Consider the following 18,381-nt stretch of genomic DNA (forward strand, 5'->3'; position numbering starts at 1 on the left):
GCACATCTGCTTTACATTCAAAATCAATGTGGAGGTGCGTCAAGGGCCCATCGCGGCGCATTTCGTGCGTCTAGGACGGCACGATTTGAAGCATTTGATTCAACTCCACATAGACTTTGAAGGTGAACCAGACGTGCAAAGCGCTAGGTGTAAAGCAAAATATCAAACATCTGCATTCAAAGTGCACATGCATCAAACTTGAAACGTCAGATGCGTTTTGGTGTGAACGCACCTTATGTGGAGGTGAGTCAGATGCGTCAAAATTGCATTGTCAGATGCGTCAAAATTGTAGCCATTGCATTGTTTTCTGTTGTCGGCTTATTTGTCGGATATGTCGGACGCTCAAAATGTTCCAAAAGTGTCAAATCACGCTGCGCTAGATGCGCAAAACATGCTGGGTTGGGCTCTCAACAAACCTCGACATAGACTTTGAATATAAACCAGACGCGCAAAACACTTTAGGTGTGAACACACCATTAGTGATAGCCTTTTCCTATGTTGGCTGAACATTTCCCAGTTCCATTGCAGCTAAAATGGAAACTGTTATTGTAAATTTAAGTAGATAGATTAAAAAGATCTTGGTGTAGCACATGCATATCCAGTTATTCAATAACCAATTAACTATTGAACAGAGTACTCCATTACTCAAATATTTAGCAGCTGCAGACTATTAGAAACCTAAATGCATGAATAGCAATGAATCATGTAGTTCCTTTACTTTCTGATACGCTTAAAGTCATTTGATCTACAAAACAACCTCTAACATATTTTAAGTCTTTTTGGGCAAGGAAGGTTCAGAGAAAGAACACAATAAAACCTCTTAAAAGACTAAAAGGAACACCAAATACAGTGACGGAGCAAAATTAAGTGGCTAAAAGGAACTGTGGGATTCTTGGGCAATTGTTTGGATGAAAATTTTAAAAGCAGAGTTGAGTTGATTGAGCTTTTGCAGTTGAATCAAATCACTTTCAGATGAAAACCTGAAAGGAAAATTGACCAAAAGAGGCAAGTACCGAGGGAGTTCAGGAGATTAATAAAAGTGCTGGAACATGAACGTCATTGAGTGTCACTGGTGTTAAGTAGTGATTGTCACTAGTATTAAATAGATCTGTAGTCACAATATGGAGCAACATATTAGGCGAGGTGAAGCTATTGTGGCAGTTTACCTTGACAAGAAATATTGTGGTTTTATTTTAAATTCTGAGAAACCCTCAGCAAAGTAAAAAAATCAGCAAGGTTGACCGAAGTTTTTTTTAAAGGAAAAAGGGGTTTTACTGATTCCTAACCAGGTGGTCATAATGCTGTAGGTGTTTTAGCCATAAGGGCATGCGGCCCATCATCAGTCCATTTATCTCTTCAAAAAGGACCTTTCTTTCTCGCTACAGTAGGAAGAAGGTATGCACATCGGCACTAAATCAAATCCCTACTTGTCTCCCATTAGAGGCCGGACACGGCCTACAGAGGTCAGTCATGCCAACGGCGTGGGTCTGGTGAGAGGAGCACAGACCGCGTTAACCCCATGGGTCACCGCTGGTCCTTGGATTCAGTGGCCGTGGGGTTAATGACTGACCAGCTCTTATTCCCTTCACTGACAGACATGTAGACAAAACACGTGGGGTGGGTCAGCAACTTTCGGAGGCCTTTTCTCCAGCATTCCAGATACAGACACTAATGAGTTCCTGGGGGAACCCAGACATAATTCATCTTTGAGAGAGACGTTTTCCAATATGGCCGACTAGCAGATACCCATAATGTATGAGCATGATGTCTTTTTGGAGGGGTGTTGTTACATTATTGCAATGAGTGATCCTTCCCAGCTCACTACTTTACTGGAGGCATTTGTAATGTTTTGCTTTGATATATTAAACTATAAATAATATAAATTTGCTATTTACAACAGTGAATGAAAGTTAGCAAAACTCAACAGATCTTCATTCTTAAATTTCCCAGTATTTATAATAATCATTTGTGAACCACAAAGACTTGCGATTGTGTCAGAAGACCACAGTGGCAATAACTTTCTTTTCTGGAAAAAAAGGTAGAAGATACACTAGCAAATATGGGTTAACTTTCTGAACATCACAGGAATACATTGAGGATCATATGTAGCTCTAACGGTCAGTCATATGGAGCTTAGCCCAGAAAACTGGTGTCGAGTCAATAGGTCATATTCAACAGGAAGGTTTAAACTGACTTAAGCTGCATATCATGATGCTTTCATGACACAAAACACAATCCTAATGCCCAAGTGTAAAATACAACAGGAGAGCTGAAAGCTTTAACCCAATGTAGCTTTAATAAAGATACATCCACATATTTTCCAAGTCTTTTTGGGTTCTATTTTTTCACTTAGTGATTTACAGAAGGCTCTAAAAAGTGTGCAAACCTCTGCTAAAAGCTAAGGTTTTGGTGACATAAAGTATGTCACTTGTATAGCAGTTTATTTGGTCCAGAGGACTCCAAAGCGCTTTTCACTACATTCAGGCATTCATATGCCAATGGGAAGATGCTGTGAAATTCTACTCACAAACACGTATTTCCAGGATTTATATAAAAGATAGAATAACATTGTTGCAATATTGTGTACACCCTTCAATTAAAAGTCTGGTGAAGCTGAATTTTAGGTATTGTTACACCACCAATAACCACTTGTCTAGAGAGACCAAGCATCGCTAAAGTCTCTCTAGACAGTCTACATGCAGCAGAAGATCATTAAAAAGAATGGTAGAAAAGATAAAAGGCATTAACCAGGATGAGGTACATGCTTACTATCAAAGTTGTAGAAACAGCTGAAATCTACTTGCAAAACTAGAACAGCAAACAGATGCTGAAAAGAAGTCCCCAAACACCATGTAAAGCACCAGAAGCGCTATGTTTTTTAAATTCATCGTCCATCTGTTCCTGCTCCACTCGATCTCCTCGAACACATCTATAACAAACACGCAGCTTCTGAACACAAATTACTAAGCAAGCAATGAGGCACAGCAGAGCAGAACACATATTCTCAAGAAACACACCGCAGGCTGTAAGACCTCAATGGGTCTATAGCGTAATGAGTGGATAGATGGTACCAGAGATAAAGGAATCATTTGGCTTTTTCTTTGTTTTGATTTGGTGAGGTGAACAGTGATATATGCAACCCTTGAGCAAAAATATATGCTGAATAATCTTTAGGTATTTGCCAAAACCTAATATGAGATCACCATAAGCTTTTGGTAGTTTATTTTGCATTCTTCAATGAGTCACATGTAGGATATTAAAAGACACCGTCAGCATTGTTGCGGTGAATAGTTTTGGTGTTTCATTATCAAGCTTATTTTGCACATCAATAACTCCTCAACCTACATACATCTCTTGTGAGCTTTCCCCAAGACATCAATCTTTAAATCATCTAAATGACTTCATCTTTGCTTTCCCTAACAGGGATAAATGGGCTTAAATCCTTCTATAAATCCAGACAGCAATCAAAACAAAGGCTGATAAAATGACCAGAAGAAAAACTGTCTGTCCAAACAGCAGCAGGCAGCATGTGACCCCCCCTGTCCGCTGGTTGGTTGGTTTTGATGCAACAGGATTTGGTTGGAGGAGGTAGAAGAGGGGGGTGGTCTATTGTGGCTGTCTGCTCACCAGACACTCACAGCCAGTCAGCTGGCACACACCAGACCAGGTTCGCCTGATCCTCGTCACATGCATGGGATGTGGGATCTGTCAGAAATTCGCCTGCCACAAGCTTTGGCTGGCTTCCCTGGTTTATAATGACATTAAAAAAACGCAACACCCCTGTGGTCCGAACCCTGGACCTTTAACGGCTTTTTTCCGATTTAGTCCAAAATCATAACTAGTCATCCCAGCAGCAGGAAAGCACCGTGAGAATACACACAAACAGGAGGGAAGCCAGAACAATAAAATCGGCCACAAGCTTAAGTAATCTGTGTATGGTAGTAACACATTTCACAACCACCTCTTTCTCCCAAACCAAAGATAGAAGCTGTAACTCTAGCAGGGCGTCTCCAAGGCCACAAACCAGGAGACACCCTAAGCAGCTCAGCAATGATAACAACTGGATATGGCCTGCAGGCTTGTCCCGGGAAGCCGTTTCTGGTCCAAACCTGACAGGTGGCTTATTGTTCAGCTGAGAACACACTGTGCACATTATTTATTTCTGAAGACATATCTGTCTGCCTCAATCGCCTATTGTCTAGTTCGTGATGAAGAAGGTGTTATTAGAAATAGATGAAAACATATTTCTTCTTCAAAGCCCCCTGTGCACCTTGTTAATGGCAAAATGCAGAAAATCTCTATTGAGGCAAAGACTGAAAGACCTAACCATGTCACTGCCATTACCGAGGCTGCTGAGTAAGTCTCTCTCTAGCTGCTGCCAGCTAGAGAGATGGGTTTCCTGAAACTGCATTTTTTATTCCACATTGCACAAACTCTTGTCTTTATTATTTTATTTTCTTGAACCAATTCCACAGTGGATACCTCTGGTAAAGAGGCATATCAGGTAGCACTTTGGCTTCTCTTATGTAGGATTTTACGAGACTGGATCACACATTGCTGTGGATTATTCTTCTTTGCACAGTCTCTGGCCCTGGCTCCTCCCTTATGGACTCTTTACTTAGGATCACATACAGATTTTCTATAGGATTAAGGTCTGGGGATGACTGAGATGGGTATCGAAGTGAATTATTTAGTGTCTGATGAACCATTTCTATGTTTATATGACCATATGTGTCTGATCCTTTTTCTGCTGAAAGACCTAATAATTACTCATTTTCAAATTTCCATTATGGTGCGTTCACACCAAACGCGTTGCGTGTGTAAAAATGCGTCTGATGCTTCAAGTTCAATGCATGTACACTTTGAATAAAGACCAGCATTTCGCGCGTCTGGTTTACATTCAAAGTTTATGTGGAGGCGCATTGAGGGCACGTCAGATGCGTGTGTTGGACGCATTGGATGGGGCAACTGCTCAAAACGGTTAAAATCTCGCCGCGGCGCTATATATTCAAAACGTGCCTCCACGACCCTCGACCCACCTCCACATAGGCTCTGAATGTAAACCAGACGTGCCTGACGCTCAAAACGCATTTGGTGCGAGCGCACCATAAGAGGCCCAGCAGATTTTTATTTAAAATCTTGCATTTCAAAAGTTTATGCATTCTAGCCTTAGGAGACACATAGCATCATAGATCCACCACCGTTCTTAAAAGTATCTATAAGGGGCTTTTTCCATTTATTCATCCCATGTGGAGATTCTCATCAAACAAAAGTACAATTGCATACAAACACCCAGCAGAATTCAGAAAGCTACACTACAAATCAGTTATCCTATAGACCCATGGTAATCAGTCTTTGCTGCAGTTCTATGAGCTTGCTTTAGAAAACGGAACAATTCCTCCCAAAAGAAAATTCCCACCCAAGCTGTTTACTGTTCAGCTAAAAACAAGAGTTTGGAGAGTTTATTCGTTTAAGAGTATGCCGTTTTTTAAATCTTCCATTCATTTATCCTTGCAAGTTTGTCTGCAAGACAAACCTTTATGCTCACACTCATACCTAAAGACAATTTAGAGAGACCAATTAACCAAACAGTGATGCTTTTAAGCTGTGGGAGAACGCCAGAGTACCTGGAGAGATCCCACACTTACACTAAGAGAGCATCCAAGCTCCATGGAGAAAGACACCACACTGGCAACAATGCTACCACTGAGCAGCTCCTGCTGTTTTTCTGATTCCTCATATGTACATTTATACTGAGCAACTATAACAACAACATTTCCCTCAGGGACTCATAAAAGGTTCCGATTCTTATACAAACCCTCTTATTCTGATATTCCCTTCAGTGCAGTTGACAAAACACAGGCATCTAAATCCCAGTTTAAAAAAACAAAACATAGGCCCAAGTACAGTGATTTAAATCAATGTGTATGTGGGTAAAGTTTCATCCACAGTAACAGCAGATTTCCTCACACCTCACTACAGATGTACTTACAGCCATTTGGGTTAACAGTCATTTGAAATATTGCCTCCCTAAGAAGCAAACTTGCGGTAGCTGGAGTTCAGCCAGTCCATTTCTAGAGTCAAAGGAAAAGAAATGTTGAACGCTATTCCAGGCTACAGAGAGGCTTTAGCGATATTAAAACACTCCTGTGCCTATACTTAACTCAGCACAGCCCCACAGAAAACTAATCTTTCCCAGACATTAAACCCTGTGAAAAATATTGCTCTCACATTGATCTGAGCTCTCCAGGAGAAATAGAGAGAACTCTGCTAAATCTGTGCGAAAAAAAGGGGAAATAAATCAAAGGAATGAAAATTAAGCAAAGAAATCTTAGATTAAAACTGACTGCTTTCCTCCAGATGGAGATGGGGCCTCTTTATTTCCCCTTTTATTGGGAATTTTTTTGTTAGTGTAAAGGCTAAACTTCCTGCAGGAAGACAGCAAAGGATATGGAGCTGGAAGACAAACAATATTTGACTTAATCTCCCAGAGGGGAACACCGTGCAGCGAGTCTGAGTTGAATGGGCTCCAGAAGGAGCCAGCTGTAAAGCGAGATTGTATATGAATTGTACATGCAGACTGTCGGTTTTTATTTGTGGAGAATCCAAACAAACGTGACGTTAGGGGAAAGTGTTCTTTGTCTGAACATACAGGCAAGAAATAGATAAAAACATGCAATATCCACCTAGGACAAAACCAATGCAACTACATAATCATTTTTAACAAATATATAACAAAAACAAAATTCAGAGCAAAATTAAACACGACCTGTGTGAATGAAGATGTGGAGTTGTCTTTTTTAGAACAAAACCAGGTGGTGAATGACGGCTTTGTCGCCCCCTACCGCTTTCATGGGAGAAATACACCAAATAAATTCATTCAAAAAAATGCTCAGGCGCGCGTAAGCACGCACGCGCGCACGCTTCTGGCTCCATCAACAAATGTCAACATTTAATATAATACAATCAAGGAAATAATTTGTTCTGGCCCTTCGTGTCCTTCCATGTGTCTCAATAAACCACCAAACAGAGATCAAGTTTGACTGACCTATAATAAGCCGTGCTCACAAATATACAGGTTATAGATAGACGAGAGTTTAAACATGGTGTCCGTTTGTTATTTTTGATTTTTGTCGCCAACACTACAACAGCTTCAGCGTCTCAGCGCAACTTTATCCTTTGTGTCCACCGTTACACCAGTTCCGCTGCACTCTCTTACCATTTCGCTCCTTACTTTCACCTACAGAGTCCACTTTTCCCCACTTTACTGGTGGTTTCAGAACTAGAAAAGGACAGTCAGAGCTTACCTTATAGTGTGGGCAGCGTCCTGTCTCCGTTTTTAACCCGGGTTAGTTATCCTAGAGGTGGGAGAAACCAGCAGGGGCAGCCGCAGCCGCTCCAACATCTCCCACTTTCAGTCCCAGCCTCCAGACTGAAGTAACACGGACCATAGCGATATCCATCCACTCCAGCACCTATCTCTGCGATGACAACACGCAAACGAGGGGGCAAGACTCCGCCCACACCCACGTTGGGAAAAACTCATCCAGAGGTCCTCTGTGTTATTATTCTACACATATGTAGGCTGATATTGATGGGGACTAATGCCACACTTCAGACTAAATGCAAACAATGAGGCCGTCATGTAAACAAAGTAATGTTGTCTGGATGTTTGATTTTGTGTAAGCTCCACAGTGTCACCATCTGGTGAAGTGAAGGAAAGTTGCTCCAACAAACTAACCGAATAAATAGAAATCCTCATATTGCTGTTTTTGATTTGATGCAAGGACTATGTAGAAAAATGGCACATTATTTTAAAAGGATGCACAATATTGTAATATTTAAACTATTATTGAAAAGTTGATTTACTTTAGTAACTCAGTTCTCTCAGTGAACCACATTTCAGATTAATTACAAAGAGATTGATGTTCGCAAGCCTTTATTTTGTCAATTATCATGATTTTCCTGCTTATGGGTAATGAAAATATAACTTTTAATATTTGAATAAATACTACAGATGTACTTACAGCCAATAAAAAAACTGGAAAATGAAAAGTAAGTTTAATAGATCCAAAAAGATTGTTTTGATTCAGTTCAAGAAGACATCTGGTCTTCTTCTATTGAACAGCTTTATTGAATATGCTCAACTTTACTCGTATAACTTCCCAGACATTCATTCCTTTGCATCCTTTAATTTGCAGAGATTTTACAAAGATCAAAATAATTTCATAGCAGAAAAGTATCAGCCATCAGAAGAATACCAAAAAATTTACGGCATTATCCATACAGCAGTTGTCAATAACTGGAGAAAATATGGGATCTCGGTGACAAAATCTGTCTATAGGCTAAGTTGGAAAACAGATAATTTCTTCCAAAGGAAACATCCAGGCCTGGCAAAAATCTCCTCAAACTTTTGTGGAGGAAGTGCTACAGTCTGAAATAGTTCTAACATTTAAACCATACTTTCAAAAACTGTTTGCACCAAAATAATAATATGCTCACAGTAAAACATGGTAGACTTTTGTGCAGCACCTGTCAGTTTTGCAAAAAAGTACAAAATGAAGAGGAATTTCTTTTTTCACCCATCAAGTCCAGTAAGAGAAGTGGACAGAAGATGTCCTGATAGGTCTGGTGAACATTTATAAAGTAGAGTGGACAGATATTAAGTTATGATGTGAGGTGCTGATGTGATCTTATCAAAGAAGACTGAAAGCTGAAGATAAATCAAAAGGAGGCTTGAAAAGGCTTTTACTTTGAGGACGTGAGCAACAAATTGCACCTTGTTTTAAAAAAGAAAACACACGACTTTTTGTTTTGCTGAATTCCTACAACTTTGTTTTTTAAAATTTTACTTAAGACAATAAAAAATACTTTTAAGTAAATCTTCACTCGAAAACTGTCGTATGAAATAATATATTTAAAGAAAATAAATGATATACTTTATTTTTTCTTGACTACATTTCCCAGATATCTGCGTCTCGTGATGACGTCATGTTTCTTAGACTATTCTTGGTTTCCATGGTAGCCGCCGGAAGCGCTAGCGGATTAGCGCCTAGTTTGTTTGGTTAGCAACTTGTTATTGCCGTAAAACACGCAGTTTTTATGATGGCGTTGGACAATCCCGAGACTCTGTTTTCATTGGAGCTGTTAGTGGATTATATCCGACTCGAGAAACTCTGCAAAGTCCCCGACAGAATAGCTCTCGGTGTGCGGTTACTGGATTTCCCAACGCTGCTAATTTATCAGCACCGATCCGAGAGTGTTGGCTCTAACCAGCCTGCGCGAAAGCAGCCGGACGGACAGCGTGAGTTCGCCTTTAACAGAGGCAAGTGTTGTTTCTTCAAAATGAACCTGGACTCTCTGCACGTCCATCTGTCTGCCACCCCCCTGTACGCCATGGTGCTGGATGTAAGTGAGGATAGCAGCCCCAGATTGGTTGGCTCCTCTCTGATATCTCTGGCTGAAGTCATGGACAGAATCAAGCTGCTTTCCAGTCCCTCTGCTCACACAGGGAAGGGAGTCGTTGCTATATGCAACCTTTCCGGGGAGAAGATCGGAGCAATATCCCTGAGTTATAAGCTTGTGTGTCTGGGAGCAAGTTTACTGCCACACATCACAGAGGGGAGGGGGTATAAACGCACAAGTACCCCAAGAGGTCAAGACCAAGAACATTTCAAGGAGAAAATGAAATCAGGGAGCATGTGTTCTCCCACAGGGAGCAAGTCAGAGTTTAGCATCCATAGTAATGATGCAGGAGATTCAACGATCCTAGTAGATGAGTATTGTGCTGAAGGTCATACTAACACTACTGAGGAGGATTTAGCTGCATTCTGCCCCCCTCATCTTTACTATTGTAACACCGCCCAAGCAAAAATTGGGAATGAAAATCAGGATTACAGATTACTCAATCTATGTACTGAAGCTTTTACATTTGAAGATTCCATCTGTGAGGATGAGGAGCATAAAAAGAAAGTTGAACACCAGAAAATGTCTCGTGCTACAAAAACACCAAGCCACCAAGAAACAAGTGACAACACAAATATCCTCAGGGAAGCTTTACAGCAGCTCCCACTTTTAAATGCTCTTGTTGCTGAACTGTCACAGTTGACCGTTTATCCCAGTCCGGATCGAATTACCAGGCCGGTTACAGACGATCACAGAAACTCACCACGAACTCAGTCCCTGTACAAAACTACAAATCTCTCTGACATTAATTTAAACCCTTTACCTCCTCCCAGAAATTGCTCTACACCCATAGTTTACCCTGTGAAGAGGAAAGACAACCAAAAAGAGCCCTTAAAATCCAGGAAAACTCAAAGGAAGAAGCTCATGTATGGAACAACTAAAACATTCAACTTAAGGCTAAAGCAAATTTCTCCTCTCAAAGTGAACAAACGTGAATGCATGGAGTTACGGAAGAGTGGAACACAGTCAAGGACGGCTAAAGAAAAGGAAAAGTCAAACTCTAAAACTATAAAGTCCAAAAAAATCTCTAACTTAGATGAAAACATCGAGACAGTGATGCAGAGTCTCACTGTTGACTCTGCACTAGGAGAAACAGTCACTCTGAAAGCAAAAACTCAGCAGGGTGCCCAAGACGGTCGTGCACAAGGAGATTCTGAAGATTTTCATCCACTGAAAGAGCTGAAATGCATTCCCAGCCCCAATCCCAGTGTGCACAGTGACAGCGCTCCTCTGAGCAAAGACAAGAACAAGCATCACACCGAGCTGGATCAGTCAGATTCTCAGTCTGACTGGGACAAATTCAGAGTTTCAGTCCCTGATCTCATAGAGAGGCAAAGCAGCAGGAGCAACAGTCCAGAGTCTTTGTTTTCAGAGTGCAGTAATAATAAAAATGATGCAAACTATGCAGACGACTTTGACAGTCTTGAATCCAGTAATGAATCCTCAGTAGCCAACACTCCAAAGTCTCCTGTCAGTTCTGATTCCTACATTTCTAATCCAAGATCTGAAGGTTTCCATAAAAGACCCGATCACCACCCAGTACCGATCAAATCCCCTCACCAAGTTCTGATGGGCACACACATCATCCAACCTCGCACCCGCTCCTCGGCTCTCAGTTTTTCCTCAGATAGTTGCGACATGAAGAAGCCATCTTCCTCACAAACTGTCTGCTCCAGAAACCAAGTGAATGCAAGTGACAAAATGGAGCAAAGCTTTTGTGCTGAAAGTGTTTTAGTATCAAGAAATGAAAAGAAAAAATCACCCAGGAACCGTAGCCATGTTGGAGGATTTTCAGCACAATCCACATCTTCTTTTGAAGCTCAGGAAGTGGAGGAACTGGAGGATGAGGTTGGATCACTGGATTTCAGAAAGGAGTACCAACATATCTCTGAACTTGTAGCCAGCAAACTCCCAGGGTACACAATGTGAAAAAGCATGTAGACACCGACATGGTGACCAAAAGCATACCGTTTCCCCTTGAAGAGGAAAATATATTGTATTATGCTTCACACATTTTGAATAAAGATCAGCTTTTGTGACCATTTTCTGCTTTCTTTGTTTATACATTTATGTATAGGTTACAGCAGAATCACAACTATGAAAGGTTATTTTTCTAAGCAAAGATGAAAAATCCCTCTTCATATTAGCATGTCTTATATTCTCCTTATGGACTTTACAGCAGACAAGAGTAGCACTTCTGTTTGGTTTTGCTATTTATCATAACTGCATAATTAACTCTGGTTAATTTATTATTTAATGAATTATTACTGCTTACTTACTTGTGTTAGTCACAATTACTAAACAGCAGAAGTGAGTTTTAACTAATTATATAGTAATATGAAGTATTGCTACTCTCGAGTAAAATAATGTAAATTCATTGTCATTGGAAGTACTTCAACTTGTTCTAACATATAAAAAATTACTGTAAGTATTAATTTCTTAAGTTTTGTACAACAACAAAATGTCTAAAGTATTTCTTCCGCCTACATTTTATTTTGCTATTAACAAACACATATACTGTATGTATCACACAATAACTTCATTATTTATTTTAGTCTTTAAAATACCAGGTCTTGCACAGTTCTTTATATTTTGACTTTCTCATTACACCATTTTTAAATATTAAAGCAGATATTATAATCAGCTCCTGGAGAACTTAAGTTTTCCGTTTCACACTTGTGTTATTATTAGGTGGTGTCAAGTTGAACACGCAGTGCGCATGCGTGGATTCTCTGTGTACGGAAGCGCGTCTGTAGCAGCTGCACTGTGCATGGTGAAACCTCTGCTATGTTCAAACACGTTTTTCTGACCGGACCTCCAGGTAAATAAAAACACCAAGTGTTTCCGTCAGTCATCATGAATCAGAAAGTTATTCTAACTCCACAGCCCGACGGAGTTACTCTAAATAACGCTCCTAATGTTGTTAATTAGCTCGTTTTAGCTGTTCAGTTCTTAGACATACAGTCTGAATGAATTTGAATATTATTGAAATGTATATTTATTTCAGCAACTCCATCAATAAATTACACACAGACTGATGCATCACATTCCTGTTAATTTTGATTGTTTTTGATCGTACATTTGAAGTTAGAATACATTATTAGATTAATAGAAAAAAACAGTTTTAGTACAGAAATTTGCGTCAACATAATGAAATGCATGTTTAAAGGTTATTTCCAAAAGGTACTTTTAATCTGACAAACGAGCCTCATTTGAACACAAATTCAAATGTATTGTATGATTATTCGTTAATATTGTGGTCCCTCATTGTAAGTAATTCAATACGTGTTAAAGCTACTATTTTTGGTTGTAAACACACTTTTAAAACGATTTACCTAAATTACCAGTCATGTCTAGTTTCTTGTTTTGTAATAATTAATTAGGTGACTTTTTGAGGCAATGAGCTGCACTGGATTTTGTTTAGGGTTGTCAGAGTAAAAGGGACTGAATACTGTGATGGCCAAACAACACAAAACTCAGAAAATTTGAGATTAATCTCATAAATGTTTTGGAAATTTTTGAGTTTGAAAAGTTAAAAAAAATGCTGGAATAAACTTAGATCATTTGAGATTAATCATAGAAATTGTCTATAAAAATGTTTTCTATAAGAGTTTTTTTCTAGCAAATTTCTGACTAGGAAATTAACACTAATTAGATTTTTTACGGAAATGTACTCCTCCTTTTTTATGTACAGCGACTCTAATAGGCTGTCATGAAATACTAATTCATGCCACACTTTATAAACATGTTACATACAGTTATGGAAAAAATTAAGGGACCACTTAAAATGGTGAGTTTCTCTGATGTTACTTCTTATAGGTCTATGTTTGAGTAAAATGAACATTGTTCTTTTATTCTATGAACTACTGACAACATGTCTCTGAAATTCCAAGCAAAAATGTAGTATTTATTTGCAGAAAACAAGAAATGGTCAAAATAACAAAAAAGTTGCAATACTTTAATACCCCAAATAATGCAAAGAAAACAAGTTCATATTCATTTAGAAACAACAATACTAATGTTTTAACTCAGGAAGAGTTCAGAAATCAATATTTGATGGAAAAACCATGAGGTTTTTAGTGCACTGGGCTCTTAGTTTTGTTAGTTTTTTCCAAAGTATTTTAGCCGTGTTTCACAATTTAGCACTACTGTGTGTGCTGGTACTTAAATTCCCAATAATATATAAAAATATAGAAAAATTCAAGACCCTATATGGTCACAAACATCTTGTAGAATCATGTTATTACTATGTTTTTATACCAGGTCTATTGTTTTACCCACAGGTGTGGGAAAAACCACTCTGGTCCAAAAAGCCTGTGAAGCTTTAGTGTCATCCGGAGTGGGACTGGAAGGATTTTACACAGAAGAGGTCAGGGAGGGAGGTAGAAGGGTCGGCTTTGATGTCGTCACACTTGCAGGAGAGAGGGGCCACCTGTCCAGAATCAGGTGGAGGTTTTACCCACAGCGCCCTTATCAAGCTGCCCGCCTTTTTCATCCCATCGTTTTGATTCTCCCACGCCTCATTTTGTCTTGCAGAGAAGGAGCCGGCACATCTCACGGCAGACGGGAGTACACTGTAGGACAGTATGTGGTTGATTTGCCTTCATTTGAAAGCCTGGCCCTTCCCCTCTTCAGACATGTAAGACTGCAGCACATGGCCTGTAAACTCATCTTTTAAATGAGACCCTCCTCCTCCCCACTTCTAAATCATCAAACCTTTGATTTCCCTCACAATTGATGGAATAATTTGAAGCTTGCAAGCATGTAAATTCCACAGTGACATTTTTAGTGTTGCTGGTGCCGTCTGGCTGTCACTGACCGTGATTAATCCCGCATGTAAAGTGAGCCTGGAGTGACGCCTACACATGTTAAGAGAAGGTGTCTGTGGCATGGCGTCACACGGTTCACTTTCATCTTCCTTTGTACTCTATGTGCAATCACTGTGGCTCATTGGGACTCCCAAACATTGTCAAAGTCATGTAAACATGCTGTAGGCATAAATTTTTATAGGTAAATTAAGATCTAAAGTTGATTTTAGTGCCGATATACATTACCTTCCACTTTCATATTCATAACCCTTGAACCTTTGAATATTTTTTGTGCTGTAGCCACTAATTAAAATTTTTTGTTTGGATTTGATACAATAAAATGCTAAGTAAAAGCATAATTTTGATTGGACGAAAAATTATGTTTTTTTTTTTACAAATACAAATCTGAAAAGTCTGGTGGGCATATTTTCTGGGTAAATTTAAGAGTTTCCTGATTAGTAAGTTCATTACACTCATTTATAATTTAATTAAGTATAAATCCATCTGTTTTGTGAAGATATCTGAGGATTTATCTGGAAGATATCTGAATGTTGGAGAACATTCAAGAACAAATTGAAACAAACAGAGCAATCAGGTAAGTGGTAAGTTGTAGAGAAACTAAAAGTTAAAAGTGGGGTTGAATACAAATGTTTACCAGGCTTTGCAGGTTTTTATTATTTGTAATCACAATTATGAAGTTTTTTTTTTGTCTGCCACATAAAATTTTTATAAAACTTATTGAAGTTTCAGGTTGTAAAATTTGAAAATGTTCAAAGGATTTCAACACTTTTGCAAGTGTTGCAAAAGAAGGGTCGGCTTTTGTACTTCAAAATTTCCAGTTGCTTGCTTAGTTAATTCTCAGGGTAAAATAACTGATGCTAACTATGATTAATAATTCACTTAGAAAATTTTATTTCTTGTTGTGTTCCTGCTCTGTTTTTAACATTTTTTGTCCTAAAGTTTTAAGGGATCCCAGCTGTTGCCTCGTCTATTTTGTGATTTAACTGTAAATCATTTCGGTTGCTACAATTCAGCGTCCAGTATGAAAAATTTTTAAAACAAAACAAGTGGATAATTGACTGCAGAAACATCATAAGTCACCAAATTTATTATGACAAGTATTAAGATCATGTTTTTGCACTCAGTGAATTTTCATTTCCTGGTCTCGTGTCTGCAGACGGGGGCAGCAGACGGGGACAGCAGGAAGGTGTTCATCATCGATGAGATCGGCAAAATGGAGCTTTTTAGTCAGGCCTTCATCAGAGTGGTGAGGCAGACTTTAGACGGTTCATCTTGCACAATCCTGGGCACCATCCCTGTCCCCAAAGGTAAACCACTCGGTCTGGTGGAGGAGGTCCGGAGCAGGAGGGACGTCAAGGTCTTCACTGTAAGTAAAAATATCACTTCATTGGCTCACTGGTTTAAAAACATAAAGAAAAGGAGCTATTTGGGTCAGTGTCTGAATTGTTAATTCCCCTAATAGCAACAGGACAGTGTTTACACTGTATCCCCTTAGTGTTAGGAGGGCAGGAGGGTCGACCCCGCATTATCTCTTTCAGTCGCAGTCGGATTAAATCTAAATCATGCGTGACTGATTCAACAACAAAGGGGTGTCTCAAATGTCAAAATAATTTCTAACGGGGGACTCAGTTACAGACATTGTCATGCAAAGTATTCACTGTACTGTGGCAGTCATTGTGTTAGACCAAATCAGGTTATGAGACAGTAAAGAGGTTTATAGTGGACATGATAGGAGAACAGTGTCTTATAGCGACAGTTTTACTTCTTCAACTTTGTCTCATTGTTTTGTTAAACCACAAACTTTAATGATTTTATTTCATGTTTATGTTTTTTTTTTGTCCAAATAAAAATCTTATCAATCAGATTGGATGGAAAATACATTTTCAAGTCATTGCACAGATTCTCAGTTGGATTTCGGTCTGGGATTTGACTACACCATTTTTCCTCATGGGTAGGATTTGATCTAATCCGCATCAGTCTGAAGTCTTTTCTGCCCTCTGACAAGTTTTCCTCCAGGATTGTCCTGTATTAGGTTTCCTCAAACTCCCACCAGCTCTGACCAGCTTCTGTGTTCCCGCCGAAGAACTGCATCCCCGCAGCATGATGCTTTCACCACCATGTTTCCCTGGGAATGGTGAAACAGGAAAATGTTGAGGCCTCTAACTGGTTTTCCTCCAGGATTGTTCTGTATTTAGCTCCATTTACTGGTCCCAACTTCTGTGTCCCTGCTGAAGGAAAGCATCCCCTCATCATGATGCTGCCACCACCATGTATTGGTGTACTACTGAGATTAAATTCCACGCAGGTGGATTTTCTTTACTAATTAGCTGTCTTCTGGTACAAATTGTCTGCAATTGATTTGTTTTTTTTGGTTTTCAAATTGAAGATTTTTATTTGTAAGAAATGTTCAAAGCGTTCTCTCATTTCCTTCCACGTCGCTGCTTTGTGCTTGTGTGTCAGCTTGATCATCTCTAGGCAGAATGTTGTCTCATTTCCTTGATGGATATTTGTATAGTATGCTTTCTCCCTCTGCTCAGACTAACCGTGTTTGTCATATTAATTGTTTTTTCCACTCTCGTTTTTCTTGTCTAGGTGTCAAAGGAGAACAGAAACGCTCTTCTGCAGGATATTCTATCAACCCTACAAGAGTGTTTAAAACACAGAAGCCAGAACCAGTGAAAGGACATCTTCCTGCAGTTTGTGCTGACGTCAATGTTCTCATGTGTCTATGCATATATGCTTCACACAAGCCGACTGTTAAGTAAGTCTGTTCATGGTTAACAATGGTGTTGTGACCTACTGTACTCTGCAGCAAGATGAGAGGGTGGAAGAGTTGTTGTGCCACATGCATGTGTTTAATGTAAATAATCATTTCTTTTGTTTCTCTTAACAAAATGGATTACATACTTAATAATTGACTGTGAGATGGAACACAACTGGGAATATATTCAGTTAGTTTTCTGTTTGTTCCTTATTCAGTTTTTTATTCTCAAGTTTTCCATGATCACAGCCGATGTTTTCTTTCAATAAAGGAACACACAAAGCGATGACCCTGGTGATTCTATTAATTCTTCCCGACAGAAGCCTTGCCTTGTGTTGAGCTTTAGCTCACGGAGTATCAATCAATATTTAATTGTGCAACAATGTGCACTCTATTCACCCGCCACCACAAACGAATAGAAGCAAATATGCAGCACCTTGCAACAGTATTGATACCTGCACAACATTTCCAATTTTTGTCACATTATCACAGCAAATTTAGATCTACTGGACAGAATCAGAACCATCCCAGTATCAACGTGCACTAAATCACATTCACAAAAGACTGCTTGCATAAAATATTTGGAAAAATATTCTATGATGCATTCAAATCCTGCAGACCAGTGATATTTTAGTCTTGTTGGATTGTTTTAAACTCTCATTACTGGCATGCTAATTCTATTCACAGCAATATTATTCTAACTATTTGATATCACACAACAGTGTTGGGCATTTATGTTTTAGACTAGCACAAGGTAGAGATTTAAAAGTGCAAATTTTCTGTCTTTTTGCAATTAAAAACTGTGGTGTGTATTTGTATTCCAGCCAGAAAGGTTTTCCTGTACCTGAAAAGAAAAAAAAAACATACCACCACCATGTTTCAGTTGGAGTGGAGATTTTGTGTTCAGGGTGATGTGTAGTATTTTACTTTAGGATATTATCTCATAATCTAATCCTGTACTAGATTTCATTTGGTGATATCAGTAAAAAGGGGTGATTTTGAAAAGGAATGTATTTTTTCTCTATTTCACATCTTTTGTTAGTCTATCATTTAAGCACCACTAAAAACAAACTACGAAACATGACAAAATTTTGAAAAGTATAAGTGGTGTAAATACTTTTGCGGTGAACTGTAAACATACACTTCTCTCAACAATCAGGTTCTCTCTAGTATAAAATTATATAAACAGTTTTTGCTCCTGCGAAGGTTTTCATCCTGATCATAAAACTCGATTGTTGTTTTCACATTCTATGCTTACAAGTAAATAAGCTTAACTGCGGTTGTAGAGATTTTGTGTTGCCCACCCCCCCGAAATGTGTTTCCATG

The 18,381-nt window shown here is 39.0% G+C and overlaps 3 protein-coding genes across 8 annotated transcripts in view; 2 read left to right on the forward strand and 1 right to left on the reverse strand.

Annotated features, from left to right (window-relative positions):
* The window catches only part of LOC114137938 (signal-induced proliferation-associated 1-like protein 2), a 115,132-nt gene extending 107,590 nt beyond the window's left edge, over window positions 1–7,542 (reverse strand). For 2 of the 6 annotated variants that reach the window (XM_028006813.1, XM_028006812.1), the window contains exon 1: window positions 7,308–7,538. The gene's annotated coding sequence lies outside the window, so the exon portion shown is untranslated. Of the gene's footprint in view, window positions 1–7,307 lie in introns of all 6 variants that reach the window. The other 4 variants (XM_028006815.1, XM_028006816.1, XM_028006814.1 and 1 more) reach the window with 3 other exon arrangements.
* Window positions 7,543–8,983: 1,441 nt separating this feature from the next.
* Window positions 8,984–11,508, forward strand: map10 (microtubule associated protein 10). Its single transcript, XM_028005982.1, has one exon. The coding sequence runs from the start codon at window positions 9,103–9,105 to the stop codon at window positions 11,392–11,394; it is 2,292 nt and encodes a 763-aa protein (XP_027861783.1). The 5' UTR covers window positions 8,984–9,102; the 3' UTR covers window positions 11,395–11,508.
* Window positions 11,509–12,146: 638 nt separating this feature from the next.
* Window positions 12,147–17,342, forward strand: ntpcr (nucleoside-triphosphatase, cancer-related). Its single transcript, XM_028008012.1, has 5 exons — window positions 12,147–12,286; window positions 13,749–13,911; window positions 14,002–14,104; window positions 15,451–15,660; window positions 16,887–17,342. The coding sequence occupies exons 1-5, from the start codon at window positions 12,253–12,255 to the stop codon at window positions 16,971–16,973; spliced, it is 597 nt and encodes a 198-aa protein (XP_027863813.1). The 5' UTR covers window positions 12,147–12,252; the 3' UTR covers window positions 16,974–17,342.
* Window positions 17,343–18,381: the final 1,039 nt, after the last annotated feature.

Source organism: Xiphophorus couchianus, chromosome 22 (assembly GCF_001444195.1).
Source record: "Xiphophorus couchianus chromosome 22, X_couchianus-1.0, whole genome shotgun sequence".
Classification (NCBI taxonomy): Eukaryota; Metazoa; Chordata; class Actinopteri; order Cyprinodontiformes; family Poeciliidae; genus Xiphophorus; species Xiphophorus couchianus.

What these genes read in the sequence shown, in the direction of transcription:
- map10 (XM_028005982.1), top strand. Translation starts at nt 9,103, where the DNA reads ATGATGGCGTTGGACAATCCCGAGACTCTGTTTTCATTGGAGCTGTTA.
- ntpcr (XM_028008012.1), top strand. Translation starts at nt 12,253, where the DNA reads ATGTTCAAACACGTTTTTCTGACCGGACCTCCAG. An exon ending in CCCTTCCCCTCTTCAGACAT is followed by an intron (nt 14,105 to 15,450) that starts GTAAGACTGCAG and finishes TCGTGTCTGCAG; the next exon opens with ACGGGGGCAGCAGACGGGGA. An exon ending in GGGACGTCAAGGTCTTCACT is followed by an intron (nt 15,661 to 16,886) that starts GTAAGTAAAAAT and finishes TTTCTTGTCTAG; the next exon opens with GTGTCAAAGGAGAACAGAAA.